This window comes from Aureobasidium melanogenum (assembly GCF_000721775.1).
Source record: "Aureobasidium melanogenum CBS 110374 unplaced genomic scaffold scaffold_7, whole genome shotgun sequence".
Lineage (NCBI taxonomy): Eukaryota > Fungi > Ascomycota > Dothideomycetes > Dothideales > Saccotheciaceae > Aureobasidium > Aureobasidium melanogenum.
The window spans coordinates 676,390-700,409 of record NW_024470059.1 but is presented as its reverse complement, the minus strand read 5'-3'; the positions used below and the strand labels follow the sequence as shown (position 1 = coordinate 700,409).

The 24,020-nt window shown below is 50.4% G+C and overlaps 9 protein-coding genes across 9 annotated transcripts; 4 read left to right on the top strand and 5 right to left on the bottom strand.

The window, feature by feature from the left end:
- Positions 1–589: 589 nt before the first annotated feature.
- On the top strand, positions 590–2,221 carry M437DRAFT_18566 (WD40 repeat-like protein; the record flags this gene model as incomplete). The annotated part of the gene is made up of 1 exon (XM_041018963.1): positions 590–2,221. A coding segment is annotated over one exon (1,632 nt), but the record flags the coding sequence as incomplete, so codon positions are not given.
- Positions 2,222–3,196: 975 nt separating this feature from the next.
- Positions 3,197–6,573, bottom strand: M437DRAFT_46063 (uncharacterized protein; the record flags this gene model as incomplete). Its single annotated transcript, XM_041021199.1, has 6 exons — positions 3,197–4,752; positions 4,806–5,169; positions 5,222–5,295; positions 5,344–5,496; positions 6,178–6,483; positions 6,546–6,573. The coding sequence occupies 6 exons, from the start codon at positions 6,571–6,573 to the stop codon at positions 3,197–3,199; spliced, it is 2,481 nt and encodes an 826-aa protein (XP_040880979.1).
- An 804-nt stretch (positions 6,574–7,377) lies between these two features.
- On the bottom strand, positions 7,378–8,511 carry M437DRAFT_10965 (PH-domain-containing protein; the record flags this gene model as incomplete). Its single annotated transcript, XM_041018587.1, has 1 exon — positions 7,378–8,511. A coding segment is annotated over one exon (1,134 nt), but the record flags the coding sequence as incomplete, so codon positions are not given.
- A 653-nt stretch (positions 8,512–9,164) lies between these two features.
- M437DRAFT_46008 (P-loop containing nucleoside triphosphate hydrolase protein) lies at positions 9,165–12,541 on the top strand (the record flags this gene model as incomplete). Its single annotated transcript, XM_041021189.1, has 3 exons — positions 9,165–10,162; positions 10,212–11,786; positions 11,836–12,541. 3 exons carry the CDS (start codon positions 9,165–9,167, stop codon positions 12,539–12,541), a joined length of 3,279 nt encoding a protein of 1,092 aa, XP_040880977.1.
- Positions 12,542–12,942: 401 nt separating this feature from the next.
- Positions 12,943–14,230, bottom strand: M437DRAFT_46166 (arsenical-resistance protein; the record flags this gene model as incomplete). The annotated part of the gene is made up of 4 exons (XM_041021221.1): positions 12,943–13,557; positions 13,615–13,883; positions 13,941–14,021; positions 14,080–14,230. 4 exons carry the CDS (start codon positions 14,228–14,230, stop codon positions 12,943–12,945), a joined length of 1,116 nt encoding a protein of 371 aa, XP_040880976.1.
- A 663-nt stretch (positions 14,231–14,893) lies between these two features.
- Positions 14,894–19,093, bottom strand: M437DRAFT_45871 (uncharacterized protein; the record flags this gene model as incomplete). Its single annotated transcript, XM_041021164.1, has 3 exons — positions 14,894–16,164; positions 16,213–17,157; positions 17,245–19,093. 3 exons carry the CDS (start codon positions 19,091–19,093, stop codon positions 14,894–14,896), a joined length of 4,065 nt encoding a protein of 1,354 aa, XP_040880975.1.
- Positions 19,094–19,507: 414 nt separating this feature from the next.
- M437DRAFT_45710 (Krr1-domain-containing protein) lies at positions 19,508–21,387 on the top strand (the record flags this gene model as incomplete). Its single annotated transcript, XM_041021129.1, has 2 exons — positions 19,508–19,670; positions 19,721–21,387. The coding sequence occupies 2 exons, from the start codon at positions 19,508–19,510 to the stop codon at positions 21,385–21,387; spliced, it is 1,830 nt and encodes a 609-aa protein (XP_040880974.1).
- A 37-nt stretch (positions 21,388–21,424) lies between these two features.
- M437DRAFT_46253 (glutathione S-transferase domain-containing protein) lies at positions 21,425–22,075 on the bottom strand (the record flags this gene model as incomplete). The annotated part of the gene is made up of 1 exon (XM_041021234.1): positions 21,425–22,075. The coding sequence occupies one exon, from the start codon at positions 22,073–22,075 to the stop codon at positions 21,425–21,427; it is 651 nt and encodes a 216-aa protein (XP_040880973.1).
- Positions 22,076–22,260: 185 nt separating this feature from the next.
- Positions 22,261–23,184, top strand: M437DRAFT_45748 (uncharacterized protein; the record flags this gene model as incomplete). Its single annotated transcript, XM_041021137.1, has 2 exons — positions 22,261–22,600; positions 22,664–23,184. 2 exons carry the CDS (start codon positions 22,261–22,263, stop codon positions 23,182–23,184), a joined length of 861 nt encoding a protein of 286 aa, XP_040880972.1.
- Positions 23,185–24,020: the final 836 nt, after the last annotated feature.

Below are 24,020 nucleotides of genomic sequence, written 5' to 3'. Positions count from 1 at the left end.
TCAACAACACTCCAGCACTCGCTATTGGCACTCGCTACCCATCCCTATCAATATCGCATATGGCTGAGATTCCTGCCATCCGTGTAACGGATCCACAAAGCCGAGACACCGTACCAGAGAGCGCAGGACCAAACAGGAGCGAAGGATTTGATTACGCTGCGGGCAGCAGAAGTGCATCGCCAAAAGAGGGTAGGCAGTAGGCAAGAGAGGCTCACAAGCCCAAGGCTGACAGGGCTCAGGCAACAGGCCAACAACATCCGGAGGCCTTCCAAACCCTGGGAAACTGCTTCGTTCCTTGTCGGGGACCTTGTCTAACCAGGAAGAGCCCGTCGCAAACGACAAAGACCCCTTGTCGCAAGTGAGAGATTACTGTGCCCGGCTGTGGAATGTCGACTGATCGCCTACCAGCACCTGTTTCGCCGTGTGCGACCGGCCTCGTCTGGTGCGAGTATACCCTCCGAGGATCGATCCGACGACAATGCAATTTCCAGATCAAACACAACATTGAGTTCAGCGGGTCGGGAAAAGAAGTAGGTTCTTGCAAACACTGCGCTGCCCTCAGCTGTTGTGCTGACCCCGGCGAAACAGGAAGGGCGCCTCATTCCTCGGACGACTGCTAGGAAACAAGAAAAAAGAGTCCGGCGACAATGTCACTGACGACGCTGCATCAGAGTTCAGCAATCTGCGACCTGAAGGCATGGAGGCAAACGTCTTCTCCCAGCCCATTGACAATATCCAGTTTAATCCACGACACCCACCACCTCCCGAGTACATTCGAGTCAGGGCGCGCGACAAGAAGGACAAGGACTTTGACCATCTATTCCTAGCCCAAGAACTTTTGGCTTCCGACATTCATCATGACGAAACACCCATATGGGCCATGCAATTCAGCAGGGATGGTCGATATCTGGCAGCCGCAGGGCAAGACAAGATTATACGCGTCTGGGAGGTTATCAAGACTCCAGAGGATCGCAACTCGCATGCCGAAGAATCAGACATTAACCATCGTCCTCGACTGAGCGCTCCGGTCTTTCGCCAAGAGCCTGTCCAAGAATATGAAGGCCACACATCAACCATTCTGGACTTGAGCTGGAGCAAGAACAACTTTCTTCTTTCCTCGTCTATGGATAAGAACGTACGATTATGGCACGTCAGCAGGGATGAGTGCCTTTGTACTTTTAAACATAGCGATTTTGTAACATCCATCGCTTTCCACCCCAAGGACGATCGCTTCTTTTTGGCCGGATCGCTCGACTCAAAGTTGAGGTTATGGAGCATTCCTGACAAGACGGTCGCTTACTGGAGTCAATTACCAGACATGATTACTGCAGTCGCTTTTACGCCAGATGGGAAATATGCAATGGCTGGATGTTTTACTGGTCTCTGCATGTTTTACGAAACTGAAGGTCTGAAATACCAGACACAAATCCATGCTCGCTCTAGGAATGGTAAGAATGCAAAAGGCAGCAAAATCACTGGAATCCAGTCGTTTCATACGGGCGGTGAAACCAAGGTTCTCGTCAGTAGCAATGACTCACGGATACGGCTCTACAACTTTCGCGACAAGAGCATGGAGGTCAAATTCAAGGGCAACATCAATGACAGCAGCCAGATTCGAGCAGCCGTCAGCGATGATGCCAAGTACATCTTTTGTGGCAGCGAAGATCACAAAGTCTATATTTGGCCAACGGATCCTGACCAGAGTGACAAGAAGCAGAGACGACCGATGGAGACCTTTGATGCTAGCAACACGGTTGTAACTTGTGTTGCATTTGCGCCTCCCAAGAGCAAACAACTACTCGGCAGATCGGAAGATCCGATCTACGATATTTGTAATCCTCCTCCGGTCATGTTGATGAGCTCGGCTGAGCGAACTGGTTCACGACCTCCTTCCCGAGCACCTACAGAAGATGGACTCGAAACCGACCCACAATCACACAAGCGCCCAGAGGAGTCGCCTGCATATCTCGCCCGTTCGACGCATGCCTCTGGAAACATCATTGTGACCGCAGACTTGGCTGGTAGAATCAAGGTTTTTAGACAAGATTGTGCTTGGAACAAGCGCAAAACGGACAATTGGGAAACATCTTCTGTCTTCTCAAAAAGAAAACTTGGCCGTACTGCATCAATAGCCACCAAAGGCAGCAGTCGCAGCCTGCGCAGCTCGCACGGTCGACCCGAAGGTCCGCAAGATAGGATCTTGTCATGGCGTCAGGGCATCTCGAGCTCATCGAATGTCACGAATGGTTCGATCCGCAGCCAGTCACCTCGCAAATCGACTGCCAGCGCCCAACCTCGTCCAGACTCTAAGACATCAGTGGCACCTCCTCCAGTACCCAAGAGAGAAGATAATGGAGGTGGGGAAGACGACAGCGATCCTTTGTTCCTGCAAGGTGATCAGTCTATGCTATACTGGAAGCTCGCTCTCAACTCCGCCCGAAACCATCAGCATCATGTACAACCGCTCCCATCACCTCAATCACCACAGACACCACTTTCTGGCAGGCCTTTTTCTAGTCGAACAGGAAGCTACAACCTTGGTCTACCGCATCCGCTCCAACGCAACCATACTGCGGTTAGTAAACTCAGTATCGAGCAGGAGAGTGCTGCTGCGGACAGTGACTCAGATGCCGCAAGTTTCAAGGATGCACTGCAAGGACATGAAGAGGAGGTACATTGCAAAGAGTGCGGAAGTGTCAACTTCCATGTCAAGGCCGCAAAGGGCGGTGGTACGAGGTTATGTTGTTCATCTTGCGGTGCTGCTGCTTGATTTTGTTTAATTCTGTTGGCTTGGTTTTGTCTTTAGAGCAGTTTTATACCATGGATTAGTTGTTATGCTTTACAATCACAGTTCTCTTCATGCCGCCTTCACATTGATATTATTTCAAGATGGCCAGAGTGATTTCAACTCTATAGGAACTCGGTACGAATCGCAAGTGAGAATTTCTATCAAAGTCTTGGGCCCAAAACAATGATCAAGACGAGGCAAATTGCAACGCGGCTAGGTATCAAAAAAGCAAGCGTAATAGAAAATCAAATGCATCCCGCATGAGCAACAGAGCGTATCAAAACACTTCTGGCAGTGGGACCATAAACAAACGCCCAATCAAGCCATTATTCATGCTCATATCATGTACGTCCCACCCCTATAGTCACAAGCTTCCAACTTCGTATATTCTTTTATGCTTCCCTTCATCTACGTGGTTGCCACTTCTCTTACGCTTCGTTTGCGAGCAAGCCAGTTGCCGAGCAGACCATCGAGTTCGTCCTGCAAACCCGCCACTCTGCGGCTTTCGTCAGTGAAGAGATCCGCCATGAGCGGATGATCGCGCGTGACCGGCACAACCGAGGTTTTGTCGTGAATTATGACTAGCATGTCGCGTACGTCGTTCTCAGCTCCATCGAGCCACGCCCGAAGACTTGCATCGGACCACGTGTTTAGCGTGCCTGCAGTCGAGACGGGACTGCGTGTTGATGCGGGTGATGGAGATAGACGTGCCGAGGAACCATTGGATGGAGTGACTGAACTGGACCTCTGAACAGGAGGAGGAGAAGGTGCACGTCGGACAGGCGGGTTGACCGGCGGTTGCTGTGGTGTAGAGGATTCACTGGCCACCGCTGATTGACGTTTCGATGCCAGAGGTGTTTCATCGTCGTCGCCTAGCATGTTTGAAGTCGGGGCTTCATGCATATGCTTCATATTTTCGTGAGATCCATCCACAGATACCTTTGGCGTATCTACTATGCTTGGGGAACTGGTCCTCTCCGAGCTTTCCTCACCACCTCTTTCTTCGGCCGTGTCATGGTCATCAGGCGAGGAAGATTCGTCCCCGAGGTTGACAGGAATATGCACCATTTCGGTGCCATGCATGAATGCATCACTTGGCCCATCTTCAAACTCCTTCGCTTGATTATCCTCGTCACTGACTTCGTCAAAGTCGTCAAGCTCTACTCGAGCTTTGGCCTTCTTCACTTTCTTTGGCTTGATGCTGTCTTGTGACTCTGAGTGTCTCATCTTGTTCGTGATTGATGAAAGTGTATGTGATCCGAGCAAAGTCTCGCTAGCGATCCTTGACTCCGGCTGACGCAATTCGACATTGCGTTGGACAGGTTGCACAGGAGCATCAACAGTTGAACCTTCAAGCTCGGCAACAAAGGCTGACGATGGCTGTTCGGCTCTTTGAGGTTGCGGGGCAGATGCGGCAGACGATACTTGGAGGGGGGCGGGAGCAGTTACGGGAGCTAGGGCAGCAGTAGGAGCAGATGCTAGGGCAGAAGCGGTAGCCTGTGAAGGAGCGACGGTGGCTCCTCCTGCCTGTGGCTTCTGCAGTTTTCCTCTAGACTTTGGCTCTGCAGCTGAGAATTGTGTGGAGCGCTCGATTGGAGAGCCCTTGTTGGAATCGGACGATGTCGATTGTCTGGCCAGTTCGCTTGACACTTTTTCGATGTCGCTGTCTTCATCGACCGAGTTCTTGTTTCGCTTGTCCTTCTTCTTGCTCTTGAACAGACCGCTAAGCATGCCCGGCTTCTTTTCCTTCTTTTTCTTGTCATCTCTCGACTTATCTGGTGGAGAAGCCGTCTTTTCAAGGCCTTCCATGCTGGAGGTGGTAGTTTCCAAAGAACGACTTCCACTGCTGTTATCCCGCAGGAGGTTTGGTGTGAGGGAAATCTTGAGAGGCTCTGCCCCATCGTCTTTGAGGAAGGAATCGGCATTTCGTGGTGTTCCCTTTCTGGATTTGAGTGGCGCTGCTTCTGTGGAAAGGTTAGTGCCACATTTACACACACAGGTGAATTCAGAAGATTACCTGTTTTATCAACCAAGGTGGGACTGCTTAACGGTTCTTCAGCAGGAGCCTTGATGTCTTTAGCTGGACTTGCCAAATCTGGCGTCTCCACTCTTGCAACTTCGACAACTGTTGTGGCAATGTCTGTGCCTGATGACGATTTGTCTTGTTCAGATTTGGCTTCCTCATGTTGATTCTGATTGCCGTTACCGTACAGAGGCTCGGGCATAAGACCGTCCTCCTCGTCAGAAGAGTAGTCATAATCCGAAGCCTCAACAAAGGTAGGAGCGGTAAACTGTACTGTCTTTGCCTTGCGTCGTTTCATGGCCTTCTTGAGCGGGTTCTTGGAATTCTCAGCAGTATCTCCAAGCATGGCAGCAGATAGCTTTTTACATTGATCAGCAAATGGCAAATGGAGCCGGATCCGAGACACTTACATCGACGTTTCTATGCTTGTTCAAACGCGCCAGGCGTTCTGTGGGAGTTTCAATGTGCTCGGCCGGGAGATAACCTATGCTCTGTCAGTTTGGATGTCTGTCGCGCAACACGATCAACGTACCAATGCTATTGTCCTTTACGATTCTAACAAGCCACCAGTAGCTGTTGCTGTCGTCGAGTAGGACCATGGTGTCACCCTTTCCCGCATTGGCTTGGCCTTCTACTGTGGCCACAAAGGTGTGTAGAGCGTAGACGAAGTCGAAATCAATGTCCTCTGTTTCACGTAAGCATTCGCCGCCCCAACCGGAATCAACAAAACGATCATCAGAATAGAAGGAAACGTCCAGGTCATCATCATGGTCATGTTTGTCATGTGACTCCAGGTCTTTCAGGACTGAGGAAGCAGATGCGTCGCTGACAGTGCTCCAAGAGGATGGGGATGCGGTCCTTGCGGTTGGCGTTCGGCTAGATGTCGATCCTTGATTGTGAAGAAAGAAACCATTCATGTCCAAGTAATCTTGGTCGTCCTCTTCGGGCATCGCTGTGAGATCCTCAACGGGGTTATTGTGCGGGAAGTCGTAATCCAGATACTCATTTTGTGTTTCAACTGGCTCTCGAAAAAGGTCGTCGTCGCTGTATCCGTCCGTTGATTGATTGTAGTCGTCGTGATACCTACCAGCATACTCACCAGTATGATGATGACGTCTGGAAAGAGGGGAAGCCGACAGCGGTAGGTGCTTCGGAGAAAGGACAAAAGGAGAAGACGACTGCAAAGACGGTGCAGGCGAGGCTGCCGAATCTGCGGCCGACATGGTGGAAAGAGGCAAGTGTGCGGGAGCAAGAACAAAGGGTGACGAGTCGGGAGAATCGATTGCCTCACAGTTGAGTGTTTGGCGAGGAGGAGTTAAAGAGGAAGAACGATGTGGCCAAGCAGGAGCAGCAACAGGGTACGCACCATCGTCGATAGAGGGAGAGCTGGAGATGCGATCGTCGAGCATGTCGTCGTCTAGCTCAGAATCGTCGGTCGAATCGCCATTTTCATGATTGTGGGCTTGTAGTTGATCGTCGGTCAATTCATTGACTTGAACATGTTGGTGAGCGCGAGTCCAGGCATCTTGCAGATGCTCCTCCTCTTCGTGTCTTTCGTCGCGGACATGACGGATTTCCGAGGCCTGATGTTTGCCAAGGTCTGAAGGCTGTAGAGAAGTCGAATGGTGATCTTGGGTAGTAGGAGCGTCTTGGTTTTGGAGATCAATTGTGTCTGGCACGAGGGTGAGGTATTAGTCGATGTGTTGGACTGACAAAAAGATGATCGAGCCTCACCAGCTCTGACAAGTCCGGGTCGCGTCATGATTGTTGATGCAAGACAAGACCAGAAGAACAGCAGCTACAGCTACAAAGACGGCGGCGGTGGAATCAGAAGTCAATGGCCACAGGACATTGCGCGTGTCGCAGGGCCAAGTCTTGACGATTGCAGAGTCGGTCGTGTCGCGGTTCGGAGGGCTGGCTGCAAGGACTAGAGTTGGATAGGCGTGAAAGTCGTTGGCTTGTACAAATCTAGGTTGATGATTCCAACGGCTCCCGGGGGTCAAACAATCTTCATTACTGTCGTGTCAGAGGGTCGCGAGAGAGGCCGGCATTTGCGACTCTACTTCTCACGCATTTGAGACAAGCAGACCATGATTGATGGCTTGTCGCAACTCGCGACAACAGGGGTCGCACCGCACAGACAAAGCGCAGAGCCTACTCCAGCCAGCCTGTGACTAGTCTCAGATTTGCCGGCCGCTGCAATGCACATCAATCATGATCCGACAACAAGATCCCCGATCTGCTCTCATAATTACCGTGCTTTCTCTTCATCTACCATGCCCTGCTACACTACACAGATCGTGTCTTTTGCTCCACCAACACTGTCTTCAGACAAATCAAGTCCAAAAATGTAGACAGCCACTTGCTTCTCATAGCATTCGGCTCTGGTCCTGCATCGAGAGCCAGCCACCTCCCAAGCCACAGCCAAAGTAGCACCAATAACGCCCCGCAATTCGAAGCTACCTATCCAATAACTCCAACATGATCCGCCCTTTCGTTGATATCGTACAAGACATAAAATGCTCCCTCCATTTCTTCACTCTCACAGACTCAAGTCACAAGACTTTTAGCTTGCTCCCGTCCCTGCTCGTTGCATGCTCCCAGCCATCTCTTTTCTTTTGACCAGCAGACTCTTGACCGCTCCCAACCACCGCGCCAGCCCATCGTCATCGGGTGCACACATGCGATAGTTGCGTTCTTCCGTGATGAGCTGCAAGCAGAATTGCTTGCTTTTGCTAATGGGATTGATCTCGACGGCATCAATGATGTTGTGGAACGGAATGAGCAGCACTGCTGCGTATTCTTCTTCGTTCTTGTACAGCGCCAGTGATTTGGGCCTCAACACCATCCACATCTTTTTCCATTGTCGTACCCCTGACTTTGACTTGAGCATGTAGATCCAGCCCTGACAGATGACTCTTTCTTCGTCTTGTTTTACGATTTGTATGCCTGATGTTTGGCTAACGTTACGTGGTGCTAAAGGGGTACGGGTGTTTGCTCCATAAATCGTGTTGGCACCAGCCATAGGTGGCATCTGTTGTGACTGATTCTCGGCCAGAGTCAATGACAGGGATGACATGCGAGCTGAAGGGCCTTGTGAGTCTGAAAAATCAGAGTATGAAGCATTTTCGGGACCAGAGTAATCAAGCGTGTGCGAGGGTCTGCGTTTACTGTGCAAGGCATGCTTTGGTCGACGTATCGGAGGATTATAGACGGGAGTCTCTGCGTCCGAAGAACTGTAACCTTGAGGAATGTCCTGGTTAATGGTATGATCAGTGTGCCTCTCGAAACCACGATAGGTGCTCTTTGCACCACCGGGACTGGCCAAGACTATCTCTTCTTCATTCCGATCAATGCGAGCCTCACGCCTAATGAGCTGGACCCAATCTTGAGCGTCCTGGTCCGAAGCAGCCTCTAGATGGTAGTTCCGCGAGGGAGAGAAGAGGGCAAAGACGTGTTTGGCCTTTCCTTTGGGATCCTTTTGGCGAGCAATAGCAGTTAGATCGGAGAGGGTAATCTGGTGGCGCAGTTTTGTTTCGGCCTTGTCACGGTATATGGAGAGAAGATTGGGCCTCAGTACGATGTATATGGGTTTCCATGACTTGGTCTTGCGAGTTCGCTTCGAGACTTGGCCAGACTTGATGATGCGATCAAACTCAAAACTACCATTCTGATTGACAGGAGAAAAGGTGTCGAGTGTGAGTTGACCGCCACGGAGATTTTGCACCGACGAGGGCAAGGATTGAGGATTGGAAGGATTGATGTTGATGTTGTTGGATTGGGTGTTGATGGGACGAGGGGTAGCGTGGTGGTGATGCGGCGGTTGCGACATGACGGCGGCCATTGCGGGTGTCTAGCAATGAAGACGGTGCGGCGATTGATCACATATGTTGTGTGGGACTGGCTCGGTGGACAAGCGCGGCCCTGAAAAGATATTTACAGCGGTCAAGAAGGCTGGGCTTATTGGGCAGGCCGTACAAGGATAGTAAATAAAACAGACGAGGGAAGGCGCTCGCGGGAATGAGGCCCACGCCGCCGATCAATGGTGACGTGCGTTTTGCAGTGCAAGCTTCAAATGTCAAAGTGGCCGACGAGCAATCAAAGCTGCTCTCGCTCAATCTGCCCTTCTATTGCCCTTCCTTTCGCTTGCTTGCTTGCTTGTTGTTGTTGTTATTGGCACAAACACGCCACCACTGCTTCATCTCGCCTGTCGTCTGCTAGTCAATCCCGCCGTCGAAGCTCAATCTGAAACCACGACAAATCGAGCATCGTCATTACCCAGTCGCCCAAAAATATCCCTTCCGTCCAAATCCTCCAAATCAGCGCCCCTGTCCGTCGCAAATCCGTCTCGTCATGCCTGTCGTCCCGCCCGAGAAGCTCATCAAGCTTCAACATGCCGCCGATGGCATTCGAAACATTTGCATCCTCGCTCACGTTGACCACGGCAAGACTTCGCTGTCAGATGCCCTTATTGCCACAAATGGAATCATTTCTCCAAAGCTGGCTGGCAGGATACGCTATCTCGACTCGAGGCCCGATGAACAACTCAGAGGAATCACCATGGAGTCTTCGGCCATCTCCTTGTATTTTTCCCTCTTGAAACGCTCTGCTCCAGATGCTGCCCCCGAGCAAAAAGAATACCTTATCAACCTCATAGACTCTCCCGGACACATAGATTTTAGCAGTGAGGTCTCTACTGCTTCAAGACTGTGCGATGGTGCCGTAGTGCTGGTAGATGCCATCGAAGGTGTCTGCAGTCAGACTGTTACCGTTTTGCGACAGTGCTGGAATGAAAAGCTCAAGCCTTTGCTTGTCATCAACAAGATGGATAGGCTGATTACCGAATGGAAGATGGGGCCTCAAGAAGCCTACACACATTTGAACAAGGTTATTGAACAGGTAAATGCTGTCATGGGTAGTTTCTTCCAAGGAGAACGTATGGAAGACGACTTGCGCTGGCGCGAAAGAGTCGAGGAGCGCGTGAGTGCAAAATCTACAAAGGACACTGTTGTCGATGATGATACCTCTGTCCCTGCCGAATATGAGGAGAAGAGTGACGAGGACATTTACTTTGCTCCCGAGAACAACAATGTCATTTTTAGTAGTGCCATAGACGGATGGGCCTTTACACCTCGTCAATTTGCCGCCATCTACGACAGAAAACTCGGCATGAAGCGCGAGATTTTGGAAAAGACCCTCTGGGGCGACTTCTACCTTGACCCGAAGACTAAACGTGTGCTCGGGAGCAAGCACTTGAAGGGCAGGAATTTGAAGCCCATGTTTGTCCAACTCGTCCTCGAGCCCATCTGGGCTGTATATGAAGCAACCACAGGCGGAGACCATGGAAAGGGGTATGTTGTCTGACTATTTGACGATAAGACTATTGACTAATCTAAACAGTGACCCGGCTCTCCTCGAGAAGATTACAAAGTCCTTGAACCTTACCATTCCCCAACACATCAAGCGCTCACGCGATCCTCGTGCTTTGCTAACCACGGTATTTGCAAATTGGTTGCCGCTTTCTACTGCTCTCCTCGTATCGGTGATAGAACACTTGCCTTCTCCTGTCAATGCTCAGGCAGCCCGCATCCCCCCACTTCTGGAGGCATCACCTGGCTTTGATCACATCGATCCAAAGGTGACCACGGCCATGACAGAGTCTAGAAAGTCAACAGAAGAACCTGTTGTCGCATATGTCAGTAAGATGGTATCGGTACCCGAGAGTGAACTTCCGATCAACAAGCGACGTGGCGGTGCGCTCACTGCAGAAGAAGCTCGCGAGTTGGGTCGCAAGAAGAGAGCTGAAATTGCCAAGGCACAAGCTCTTGCGAACGGTGAGAATACAGATGTTGATTCTGTCGCTGATGCTCTTAGCACGGTGGCTATTGGGGAGGACGATGACGATGCCGACGCCGCTCCCAATAATGATGAGGAAGCAGAGCAAGAAGGCAGAGAACACCTGATTGGTTTTGCACGATTGTATTCTGGCACTTTGACCGTTGGTCAGGAAGTATATGTCCTGCCGCCCAAGTTTACTCCAGCCAATCCCAGAGTTGCACCTGAACCCAAAAAGGTTACAATCACTGCCTTGTACCTTCTCATGGGTCGTAGTCTGGAAGCTCTCAACTCTGTTCCTGCGGGCTCCGTTGTTGGTATCGGTGGTCTTGAGGGAGCCATCTTGAAGTCGGGCACTCTATGTTCTCAACTCGACGGCGCACCCAATCTCTCGTCATCATCTGCTATCAGCACAAATGCTCCCATTGTTCGCGTTGCAGTCGAGCCTGCATGGCCGGCAGATCTGGACAAGATGGTCAAAGGCTTACACTTGCTTGAACAGGCCGATCCTGCAGTCTTGTATGAGCAACTAGAGAGTGGCGAACACGTTATTCTCACTGCTGGCGAGTTGCATCTGGAGCGTTGCTTGAAAGATCTCCGCGAACGTTTCGCGAAATGTGACGTTCAAGCGGGAGAAGTCATTGTGCCTTATAGAGAAGGTATCACCAACTACGTCGCTTCATCAACCACGGAGAACAGAGAAGAGATGAATCCTCCAAAGTACCCCGACCTAGGAAGAGGCAGAGTCGATGTTGTCACTACGAGTAAACAGATCACAGTGCGTCTGAGTGTACGACCTCTACCCGAGTCCGTTACGCACTTCCTTGTCAAAAACACGGCTGCAATCAAGAAGCTCTATTCCGAAAAGAAGGCAGTACAACAAGATTCCCCTGCTGTTGCAGAACAGGCCGACGAACAAGAAACCGAGCATGAAGCTGGCAACGATGTTGGTACTGTCGAGTCGGGTCGAACACTGTCCATGGACGAATTCAAGGCTCAGCTGGGTGCAGCATTTGCTGAACTCAAAGGTGAAAAGGATATTTGGCAAGATGCTACCGAAAAGATCACAGCTTTTGGACCTCGCAGGGTAGGACCTAATGTTCTCATTGATGCCACCAAAGGAGGGATCTGCGGAAAATTGTAGGTGCCAAACCGTTCTTTATGATATCTCAATGCTAATGCCTTGCAGCCTACGTAATGTACAAGACGACAATGACGAGTCAAACGAAACAGACACCCGACCTGAGCAATTACGAGCTCAAGACTTTGTCGACAAGGTCACCTATGCCTTTCAGCTTGCTACAAACCAAGGCCCTCTCTGCAATGAACCCATGCAAGGCGTCGCTGTCTTTGTTGAAGATATCACCATCAACAAGACTGACGACGAGCAACAGAATATGGGCCGCCTCACTGGTGAAGTGATCAAGTCTACCCGAGACAGTATCCGTCAAGGCTTTTTGGACTGGAGTCCCCGTCTGCTCTTGGCCATGTACAGCTGTGAAATCCAAGCTTCCGCCGAGGTTCTGGGGCGTGTGTATGCAGTCATTACCAGACGCCGCGGTCGAATCATCTCCGAGTCTCTCCTCGAGCCCTCGCCCAACTTCACCATTCTGGCCTTGTTGCCTGTTGCAGAGAGTTTTGGTTTCTCGGATGAGATTCGTAAACGAACTTCGGGTGCTGCCAGTCCTCAACTTGTCTTTGAAGGCTTCGAGATGCTGGATGAAGACCCCTTCTGGGTGCCCAGAACGGAGGAAGAGATTGAAGACCTTGGTGAGAAGGGGGACCGAGAAAATGTTGCCAAGCGATACGTCGATGCTGTCAGAGAGCGCAAGGGTCTGTTCGTCCAGCGAAAGGTTGTCGAGCATGGAGAGAAGCAAAAGACATTGAAACGTTAAAGCTTCAGAGATATTATGACGACCAGCTTTCGAATTACTCTGAATGCGACCTACACAGTGGTTCGTTGCATGGTCAACTCATCTGCACAAAAGGCCTTCGACCATATGCAGAGAGTGTTATCGACAAATCCGGATACATCGCCATCTCAAACATTATCGCATTTCATCCGTTGCATGTTTGACTCTGTCTTGCAATTCAAAGTCCTCGCGAAGAAGAGTCGTCGTAGTCAGCCTGATCGAGAAGGAAGGAGCAAAAGCTGCTTACTGCATTAGGCTAGCTTCGAGTGTGCCTGCCTATTGTGTCAATAGCATACTTCTATTATACAGACTTTGATGATTCACGAAAGGGTCAACCAGTTAAAGAAGAAAAAAAGAAAATGTATATAGTTAAGAGTCATGCCTCATGCCTTCCATTGGCGTTTATTCCCTATCCATCTCACCACATGCACCAAGCCCAATAACACGGGCACCTCAATCAAAGGACCCACAGTCGCTGCAAGCGCTTGATCACTGTTGGCACCAAAAGTAGCCGTGGCAACAGCGATCGCCAATTCGAAATTATTACTTGCAGCAGTAAAGCTTTGCGTCGTTGCCAACTTGTATCCGAATCCGAGCTTGTGCGTCACCCATAGAGTAAGGCTGAAGATGGCGAAGAAGTAGACAATCAGGGGTGCGGCTACTCGCACGACCGAGACGATCTGGTGGACAACGCGGTGTCCCTGTGATGCGAATAGGACGATGATGGTATAGAGGAGTCCAATCAACGACCATGGTGCAAGCCACTTGAGGAACGTTTGGTTGTACCAGGTAGGTGAGAATTTGCGGATAGTGAATCGAGTAACGATGGCTGCGGCTAGGGGAATGCCCAAGAATGCGGCGACACTGGTAGCTACTGTCGTGTATGAGGATGCGATGGGCGTATCTGAATCGCTGATGACGTTGATGAAGAAGATGGCCATTGGGGCAAACAAGACCATTTGCAGAATTGAGTTGATGGCTACTAGAATGGCACAATACTGTTTTATCCACATTAGCAAGTCTGACGAGCAAGATTGAGAGACCGTTCGACATACCTGCGAGTCTCCGCCTGCAAGACCAGTCCAGATCAACACCATGGCAATACAGCGAGCAATTCCCACAAGAATGAGGCCTTCACGAAGACCGCTCTCGTCTGGTAGAAATGCCCAAGATAGTCCTAGCATCAAGAATGGAGCGACAAGCCAATTCATTATTATGCTGAAACCGACTTGAATCCAGAGTTCCTTGCTCTTGAAAGCAAGATGCAGTGTTTCGTATTGGACTTTACACAAGATCGGGTACATCATGACTAACAAGCCGACAGCTTTGAGAGAAATCAGTATACACCATGTTGTCTTGTACGACTCGGAAAAAGACTCACCAATCGGTGCCGAGACGCCAACGAATTGTCCCTTTTGGAGAGCTCTACCTGTACTTGGCACAAAATTTCCCAAGAGGATACCTGAATCGAATATTAATTCGTGACTTTGAAACTTGTGAATGCACTTTGACTTCCTCACCTATTATCATGGCGAGAAGAATCCACACTGCCAAAAAGCGATCTAGCCAGCCGAGTCCTTTGAATGCAGACACCTTGTCTGGCGCGATTTCCTTTTCAATTTGTTGCCTTTCCATATCGTCAGGGACTATAGAAGGCGGAGCTGTCGACATTTCATCTTCTGGAGATGCGGCTCTTGAGTGGAAAGTGTTCCTCGGCCATTTCATCATTTCGTCCGACAGACTGATGTCTTCTCTGGAAATGTTCTACTCTTATCTCGCGCAGAAAATGTCCAGTTTCAGAGCTCCGAGATGGTCTGGTACTTTTGTCCGTTGTATGGCAAAAGAGCTTTTTTGCGACGACATGGCGATATGATCTTATTTTATCCATCAAGATCGAAGTACAAAGGTTGCTTTGCCTCATCCAATCAAGGACCACTGATGACACTTCCCCCACATCTGGGGTCAAAAAGCCCTTCAGCCACTGAGCCAATCGATGTATTGCAATGACACCACTTGAACCTTTTTCACTGCATGTCGCGTGCAGGTCTTAGGGTTGTGTTTACCTTATCTTCATTCGGTTCGGAGCAGAGCCGTTTTCGATGATTGCTGAAAGGATTAAAATCGACCCTGCACACACGTGCTCGACTTGTTCGGTAATTCACGCCCTTTATTGCGTACGACAGTGACATGCTCTCACACGACATTGCTCAAAGTATGGAGATGGTCACCGACCAAAAAAAGCGATGGTCAGGTTCACGGCATTGTGGACGCGTTTAATCATTGTGATGTTACACACCTCTGAGCTCACACTCCTATCGCGTTACAGGCAGACTGTCACTTATCCGACACGATTCGTCCTGCTTCGCTTTTGCAGCTGCGGCAATACTCTGCGAAACCATCTCCCAGATCATCGCTTTCCCCTCGTGCTGGCTGTTCTGTGGACTGGCCACCTTTTTTGCGCTCACGCATCATCGTCTCAACCTTGATACACTTTCTTTCTTCTTCCAATACCCAATCCTCCCATTCGGCATGGACTACCTCTTCTTCGACTCGATTGACAACACGAAGCGCCACCAACAAATCATGTCGATATCTCGCAAGAGAGTGTCGCGTACGCTGTAACCTTAGTTGCGAGCGTTTTTTCGAACCCTTGAAGAATGTCGTCGTTGCTGTGGCATCATGCTCAGACAAAGCAAGCATATCGCGGAAGGTACCATGGCACGTGTTCCAGGCCTGATTGGTGTCATCCGAGATGGTAGTATTCAGCTCGATGTTGCTCATCAAAGTAGGAGCCACAAACTCTTCAATGTCGCTCAAATAGACCGCTCTAGTGATGGCAGGGTCGGGTTTGATACCAAGTCTGGCCATGAACTTGCCAGCATTTCGTTCGTTGTACCATGTCAACCCATCTCGGTATCCATACCAAGTATTGTAAGTAGCACTGAATGCGAGAACCAGCACGAGGACCTTGTGTGCTGTGACGACACCTGCAAAAGACTTTGCGATCGCAATGAACAAATCAATCAACATGGTGAGTACACGGAATACCTGAGCAAGCGCTTCGTCAGAATAGAGATTAGTCAGGGTACGGATCTTGACTTTTCGTCTTGCGCGACTGATTGAAGTGGTTGGCAAATTTGATGCCGAAACCTGGCTCGTTTGTGTACTTTGACCGACAGAGCCAAAGATTTGTGCAGCCTTGTTTGTACTGTGGGCACCGAGCTTGGACACTTGATCCTTGATCACAGCAGCCAAGTCGACAGCGTCATCTTGATAGTCACGCAAAGCTTGCTTTTGTATCAGGCGCTGCGACACTGAGAGTCGCTGATCGATGTTGACATCTCCATTCCATATCACCCGGTTGAAGATAGCAAGCTTGCACTTGGACTTTGCCGAGTGAGTTATAACAAACTTGCTGAGCAGGAGGAAGTTTTTGGACATGGGGAGCTGCCATGGAGATTGTGTTTGGGTCACAACATAGCAGAGGTGATCATTGCACACATCCAGGGTTTGTCTGTCTGTCTCTTTGCTAGGACCAATAGCACAGATCAACTGTCTTGAAAGCTGTCCATCTTTTGGCTGCGTCCAAGGAGTCAGAAGAATATCTAAGTGGGGTTAGCTCGGTACAAGTCCTCAAGGCTGGGTTTACTCACTGTCAATCGGGCGATTACTGTACAACATCTGGAATACTGCACTTCTGTCTCCAAACATGACGTGGAAGAGCGCTTTGGCACTGATATTGAAGTCTTGGGCAAGGACAGCATCTCCCATGTCCTTGGGCTTGTATAGCACAGGTTGAGAAGGCAGTTTGAACTTGGTGACTTCCCTGCCTGTTCGGGCGACTGATTCGCCGTAGAGCGTACCGTCAATGCGCAGATTTGCCCTGAGATCTCTTGAGCGACGTCTCGTAACTCTGAGATCGTTATCCGTGGGAGATTGCGGGTCCTCGTCCCAGCCCTGAGAATGCTCTTGTGAATCATCTGTGGCTATCTTGGAAAATGATGCAAAGACATCTTCCAAGGAGGTGGAACGTCCAGAATTCGCAGACTGTACAAGGTAGTCGAGCCTACGTTGAAGTGGTCTCAGAGCGTCCAAGAAGGTCTTGACGGTGACACGTCTAAAATCTGTCTTGCTTTCTTTAAGGTGTAAGAATAAATAATCACATTCGCTTTCTCTGCCTGGTGCAGCGGTGACCTCGGTGATTGACGACAAGCTGATCTCAGCTACAAGAACCATTCCAAAGTGGTTACTGTAGAAGTAAATCTTTTCGGTAGTCACATAGATGCGACCTGGAAACTCTTGTTGCTCGTTTGGATTCCACATTGCAGTAAAGACGAGGACAACCCTTTCGGAACGTGGAACGGATGAAAAGAGGACGTGAAATTCGGCGTCGTGTTCTTTGAGCACAAGCACGTCATCTGTTTTGAGCGAGACTGGATAGTCTGTTTGAGGTTCATCAACAGGAACAACCGTCAATCGAGATTGTGAAGGCGAATCAAGAGCATCGCCTACGCTTACGGTCTTGCGATGAGTGGTGCGACTTGGGGTCGGGTTGGATCCAAGTTCGGCTATTTTGAGGTCCTTGGGTGGCTCCATACCTTCCATGATAGCCATATCGTCATGATATTGGCCCATTGGTTTTGCTGCAGGGCTCGACTTGAGTTCAGACTTGGGATCATCGCGACCGAGTCGGTTAATGTTAACCCAATTCGAGGACCCCCAAAGGTTTGCCATGAGACTGCTAGGCATGGCTGAGGTATCAGATTTACCGCTCGATGCACGTTGACCACTTACTGCGACGGCTCTTCTACTGAGATTGGTCGGAGCAGGAGGGTTTGCAAGTGTGACTGGAGCAAAATTGCTGGTGGCGGGCATGGTGAAGGAGCGATGTGGTGAGGTTGGGGCGGGACCAGGACCAATGGGTAGGATGCTATGACTGGCTGAAAGCAGACTGGCGATACCGCCAGCCGGGGCAGGTTGATTTGCCGAAGACGATGCTGTACCTCTTCTATGCAAGTCGAGCTTTTGGATGATTCTGTTGGCCGTATCACGACTACCTTCGGAATCCAGCATGGTCGATCTTCTGGAGGGATTGGCATCAAAGCTGCTTCTACTGGCTAGACCCAGTTCTGGTGGAGACAAAGACCCGCCAAACTCATCAGTTGAGTGAGCCAGGCTGTCGGTCAGCTTTGCAGCAAAGGATGGATCAACAGGTGGGCTAATGGCAAAAGCAGGATCAGCTCCTGGATTGGGCACGGTAGAGTTACGTGGTTCCTCGAGAGCTTTGCGCTTTGCACTTTCAAATGCATTGATCCACTCCAAAAGTTCTCCCTGAGTTTCGGCTTGTAGAATGATGCTCGTGTCTTTGGTCTTGATTTCAAAACAGAATCTACGCTCTTCTTGCACGGCGGGACGAACGCTGCAGAGCAAGACACCAATCTTTTCGCTCTCTTCGACACCACCCGAAATACTACCTTGGACCAACCAACCAAAGATGCCATTCTTGACAATGAACCAACGCCGTGACCATGAAGGCCTAGCTGGTTTGGGAGGTACAGTCTTGAGAAACAGCCAACCTTGCTTCTCGGGCTTTGTAAAGGAGGGTTTGACGGGCGAGGTGGGAGCACCAGAACCTAGATATGGCACAGTTGACACAGCATAGTCATCCATCTCACGCGATGGGCGAGCTTTGACTTCGGCCGAATCTTCCAATTGACGGCGGGCCAGCATCAATTCGCGTTTGAAGGCCGACTCGGATTCGTGCATTACCTTGCTCCAACCACGAATGCGCTCCAATTCGGAGCCCCATTTTTGGAAGTTGGCAGAAGTAGCATCACGGTAACCACGGAAATCCTTCCAACGGTCGGAAAAGACCTTGATGAGCAGTTGGTCGAGCGAGTTGCGAAGATTGGGAGCCATGATGCAGTAATCCATGGAAGCTCTGAGGTAGGCCTTGCGATCCTCGTGCAGCTTGAAGGCATCCTCACGCAACGAGGAAGCCTCCTTTGTCTTTGCTTGAGCAAGATACCTTGTCATTTCGGCATCGAATATGGCCTGAGTTCTTTCTAGCGCCTTGCGAGCTTGGTTGAATTGGCGAAGAGGGCTGTCGGTGCCGTCGATGAAGCGCAATAATGGCTCAATCATAGTCTGACGTGAGCGGGCGACATTGGTAAAGACCCAATTCAAGTATTGGGTAGTGTTTTGGCTGTAGCGAGTGATGGCCAGCAAAGTATAGTCATGGTCTATGACAGCCTGGCTCAAGTTCTCTGGAGGCGGAGGTGGGTAATGATCAAAGTTGTCGAACTCTTTTTGGATGCTGGCGAAGCGGTCGGCAAACTTTTGTGACTGCCTGACATAGTCGCGAAGCCATTTTTCAATGCCTTCGACCTGGTTGGCATAGTGGACGGCAACAGCGCGGAAGGTGGGCGAGTCTAGGGCGGCTTCCTTGAGTTGGACAGGTACAAGGTCCAGTGGGCGGCCTACAGGTTGGAGACTCGGTTGGAGGCCATTGTCAGCATCGTCTGGGGTGGCCATGGTGGACGGCTCAGTCGACGAGCAGCGAGATCATGGGTCGATGACGGGTATGAATGGGTAGGTTGGAGGAGACGAATCAGGGGAGGAAGAGCGGGCGTATTGCAATACGGCTATAGCTACAGTATGGTACAGGATGAGATTACGGAAGAGCGGCCTCGTGTCGACGACGACGACGACGACGACGACGACAGCGTCATTCGTGCCTCTGCCTCAGCCTCAAGCGCGACGCTCGCGCCTGCCGCCGGCGCCGGTTGCGTTTCAAATGCGGAGCGCCGGCTCGGCACTCGGGGGTGCTCGGACCTTCTTGAGTCTGCATCCAATTTTTGTCTCGAGACCCTGCCAAATTCTAATGTCGCCATCGGCTTCACCTTCTTCCAGAACCAACCATCCGTCGTCGCCAACATGCCTCGCAAAATGAAGAACAAGGCCGTTGTGCCTACCGAAGAACCACCAACCAAGCGTACAAAGCTCTTTGACGAAGATGCCATCTCTGACGATGAAGCCGTCAATCTCACCATCAACGAGGAGTTTGCAAGACGCTTCGAGCACAACAAGAAGCGCGAGGAAAAGCAAAGACGTAATTCTCACACCTCTCATCTATCTTGTCTACCCGCTAACGCGTCACAGTCGAGGAAAAGTACAAGGACCAAGACTCGGAAGAAGAGTCGTCTACCGACGAGGATGAAGACGATGCCGCAGAGCTAGCCACTGCCGATTTGGATAACGAAATCTTCGCTACCCTCAATGCCATCAAGAAGAAGGATCCGCGCGTCTACGATCCGAATGCCACATTCTACACTCCATTCGATGCCGACCACGCCAATGACAATGCTAAGAAGGAAAAGCCGCTTTATTTGGCCGACTACCACCGTCAAAATCTACTCAAAGGCAACGCCCAGGTTGATGAGGAAGAAGACGCCCCACCCCAGACATACGCTCAAGAGCAACAAGCCCTCAAGGACGACCTCATCAACCAGATGCACGCTACTGCAGATGATCAAGGCGACGATGAAGACGACTTTCTCGTCAGAAAGCCTGGCCAGACTCCTGCTGCCACCAGCAATGCTGCCCGCCCTCAAATCACTGAACGCGACATTCAGACTGCCGACAGGGATCCCGAGACCTTCCTTTCCAACTTTATGCAATCCCGTGCATGGGTACCCGACGAGAAGTCGCGCTTCGAAGCTTTCGACTCGGATGACTCAGAGGACGAAAGACGTGCCGAGATGTTCGAGGAAGCCTACAACATGCGTTTCGAGGATCCTACCAAGGCCAATGAAAAGCTCATGACCTTCTCTCGTGACGTCGCAAAGCTGAGTGCTCGTAGGGAAGAGAAGAGCGGCAGAAAGAAACAGCGTGAAAAGGAACGTGAGAGGAAGGAGGCCGAGAAGCGCGAGCGCGCAGAAGAAAAGGCCAGACTCAGAAAACTCAAAATTGATGAGGTTGAAGAAAAGGTCAAGAAGATCAAGGAAGCTGCTGGCCTCAAGAACCAGGCACTTGATCTTGCCGAATGGAAGCAAGTATTGGATGAAGACTTTGATGACGATCAATGGGAACAGGAGATGAAGCGTCGCTTTGGCGACAATTACTATGCTGAAAAGGAAGCTGATGTTGAGGATGGCGAGGAAGAGGAAGCAACAGAAAAGTCCAAGAAGCCTCACAAGCCCAAGTGGGACGATGATATTGACATTAACGATCTCGTTCCCGAGTTTGACGAAAAGGCAGAAGCGGCCAAACTCAGAGCTGAATTGGCTGGCTCGGATGAGGAGGAGCAGGAGGAACAGGAGGCAGAGGACGATGAGGACGAGAACATTATTGCTCCCGATGGTGCCAAACGCAAGACCAAAAAGGATCGTCTCAAGGAGGCTGCAGACAAGCGACGTGTGGCCCGCAAGGAACGCATGGCCATTGAAGAGCTTGTAGATGCAGACTTGACTACTGATCTTCCCACTTCGACCAAGACTGCTGGATTCCGCTACCGCGAGACTTCGCCAACCTCATTCGGCTTGACAGCCCGCGATATTCTTTTTGCAGACGACACTGCACTCAATGAATACGCTGGTCTCAAGAAGTTGGCCACTTGGCGTGATGAGGACAAGAAGAAGAAGGATAAGAAGAAGCTCGGCAAGAAGGCTCGTCTACGACAATGGCGCAAGGAGACATTTGGCAATGAAGACGGCTTTACTGGTGGTTTCAAGGAGTTCTTGGGCGATGCAGCCCCTGCTCAAGGCAATGAAGACAGCCAAGGTGGAAGCAGAAAGAGAAGAGGAAAGAAGCGCAAGGCTGAAGCTTGATTTCAATGTCGAACCAATACCCATAATCAATCCTGTATCAAACCACCTTATCCTTCATGGTCTGCGGACTCGGCCTCGTATCTTGAAAGCTAGGGAGCTCTTCTAGCATCTGACAGTGTCTCTTCAAGGCCGGGTAGGTGTCTGCCCAGTCATGGCTGGGCCATCTGCATTCAAGGTAGCCGCAAAGAGAACCGACAGCAATATCTGCCAGTCCGAGTTTATCTCCAACGAGAAAGTCTCCCTGCTTTTGCTCTGCCCATTCTCCCAATGCCTTCAAGCCACCTTCAACTTTTCTCATCTGTCTGTCGATCCATGGTTGCGACTGCTTTTCAGATTCCCTCATCCTTTCAAAAAAGGCAAGTACCAGGGCATCACATACGCCATCGACGACGACCTCAATTCTTTTGGCAAACAATCTGGCATCGACTTGATCAATGCTAGGGAGAAGGGGCGTGTCTGGATATTTTGCCTCTAGCCATTCGAGAATATAGCTAGACTCGTAGACTGCTGATTTTCCATCCTCGAGGATCAAGACTGGAAGTTTTTCGAGTGGATTGTATTGTGGTGTCTTGGTCGTGGAATCCCAAGGAACTTCCGTCTGGAGAGTAAAAGGTATGTGTTTCTCGGCGAGTGCTATGCGGACTTTGCGAGCATAAGGAGATGGAGTCGCACTGATTAGAGTAAACATGGTGTTAATTGTCTTTTTGACAGAATTTGTCGAGTAGCAATGCAGTATATATACTCTATCATGATCATCAATGGTTCAAGAGCCGAGGAGGGGCCAATTGCGGGGCTCTCGTGCTTTGAGAGGGACGACCGGAGAAAGTCAAACATTGGCAGTCGAGACTGCAGTCAGACCTGCACTCTGCCACCATGCTCAGCCTAACAGAATTGGTTCGTGAAATACCTGCTACCGAAGAAGACTCGCCCGAAGACATCTTTGCATCCGCGCCAGGATTTTTATTCACCGACGACCTTCGCAACCAGCATGGTGATCCAGGCTCCATCATTATTTACAAGAGCCAACGTTTCGGCGACATCTCATTGACGACCGCCGACCCCAATGGAGAGGAAGAACGAACACTATTCAGCCATTACCTCTGGAATGCCGGGATTTTGTTGGCCGAGAGGGTCAGTGGTCAACGACTATTGAATGATGAGGAAGAAAAGCAATGGAGCGTCCAAGGACACAATGTGCTTGAACTCGGTGCAGGTGCGGGATGAAAGCTACACGTACAAAATTCAAGAGCATGGACTGATGGAACATATATGGCAGGCGTAGGACTTGTTGGTATTGCTAGTACTCTTGCTGGCGCTAGCGACGTGTACATTTCAGACTATCCAGCCCAAGTTGTACTTGACAATATCAAGCGCAACGTCAAGCAGAATGTACCAGAGTCGCTTGCATCCAAGGCAACAGTACAAGGCCATGCATGGGGTGTCTTGGATGACGATTTTGCCAAAGCACATGCTCACAAGTTCAGTCGAGTCTTAGCAGCAGACTGCTTCTGGATGCCGTGGCAGCATGAGAACCTGGCAATGTCAATGCTACACTTTCTTTCGGACGACCCAGATGCGCGTGTGCTTGCCATTGGAGGCTTTCATACTGGTCGAGCAAAACTGGCAGCCTTTTTTGACGTAGCCACGGAAAAGGGACTCGAAGTACAAGAAATTTACGAAGAGGATGCTGAAGGCACTAGAAGAGAATGGCTAAAAGAAAAGGATGGAGGAAGGGAGAATGTCACGGAGCGCAAGAAGTGGCTCACCATTGCCATTCTACGGCGTAGGCAGGAGTAGGACAGATAGACGACAATCATGTTCTAATGGAGTTGCTGTCTCGCCAGAACGGCTGAGCATTCATGCGGACAATGTATATTATGTTTTAAGACAGGACAAGGATCAAGCCGAGCGGTAGATGGCATTGGGCAGACATGCGTCGGATACAAACCAGGTTCTTGTCATGGTGCATGGCTGGTATCGAATAAATATATCAAGTTGGTCTACCATGAGGATGGTCCTAGGACGGATACACGGTGGCTGGTAGACGCTTGGACGATTGGCCGAGCAACGGTGCGGAAGAAAGTGGAGAAGACGCTGAATGGCAACGAGGATAGCACGACACGAATCCATCGCTAGGTGCAGGAAGCAGCATGCTGTAAGCGTCTGTTATGTGTGACCAGCGCATCGTAACCAAGAGTGAATAGAGACATGTCGGAGTAGGAGTGAGAGTAGGTCTAAAAAGGTAGTAATCCCTCCCAGCCTGCGTGTTTTCTGGCGGCACCCCCCATGACAATCTGCAGCATTTGCCCAACCACCTCGCTTTGAAAAGCCACTACTGCTTGATTATTACCTGGTTCCGCCTTCCTGTTTGTTCCTGCACTTATCACACGCCGCCGTTTGTGTCTTTATCTGACCTTTGTCCTCTTTACCTCTTCGACCGTCGACAATGTTTTTCAAGCGTCTCTCGCGATCTCGTAGCAATTCGCAGAGCTACATTGACACCAACTACTCGCCGCACGACAGCAAGACGGCCTACGACGACGACTACGACAATCGTCCCGACTCTGCGCGCGGCCCTCCCACAAAGTCGGCATCACTCAACGACGCTTCCATGTTTGCCCAACAGCCTCAAT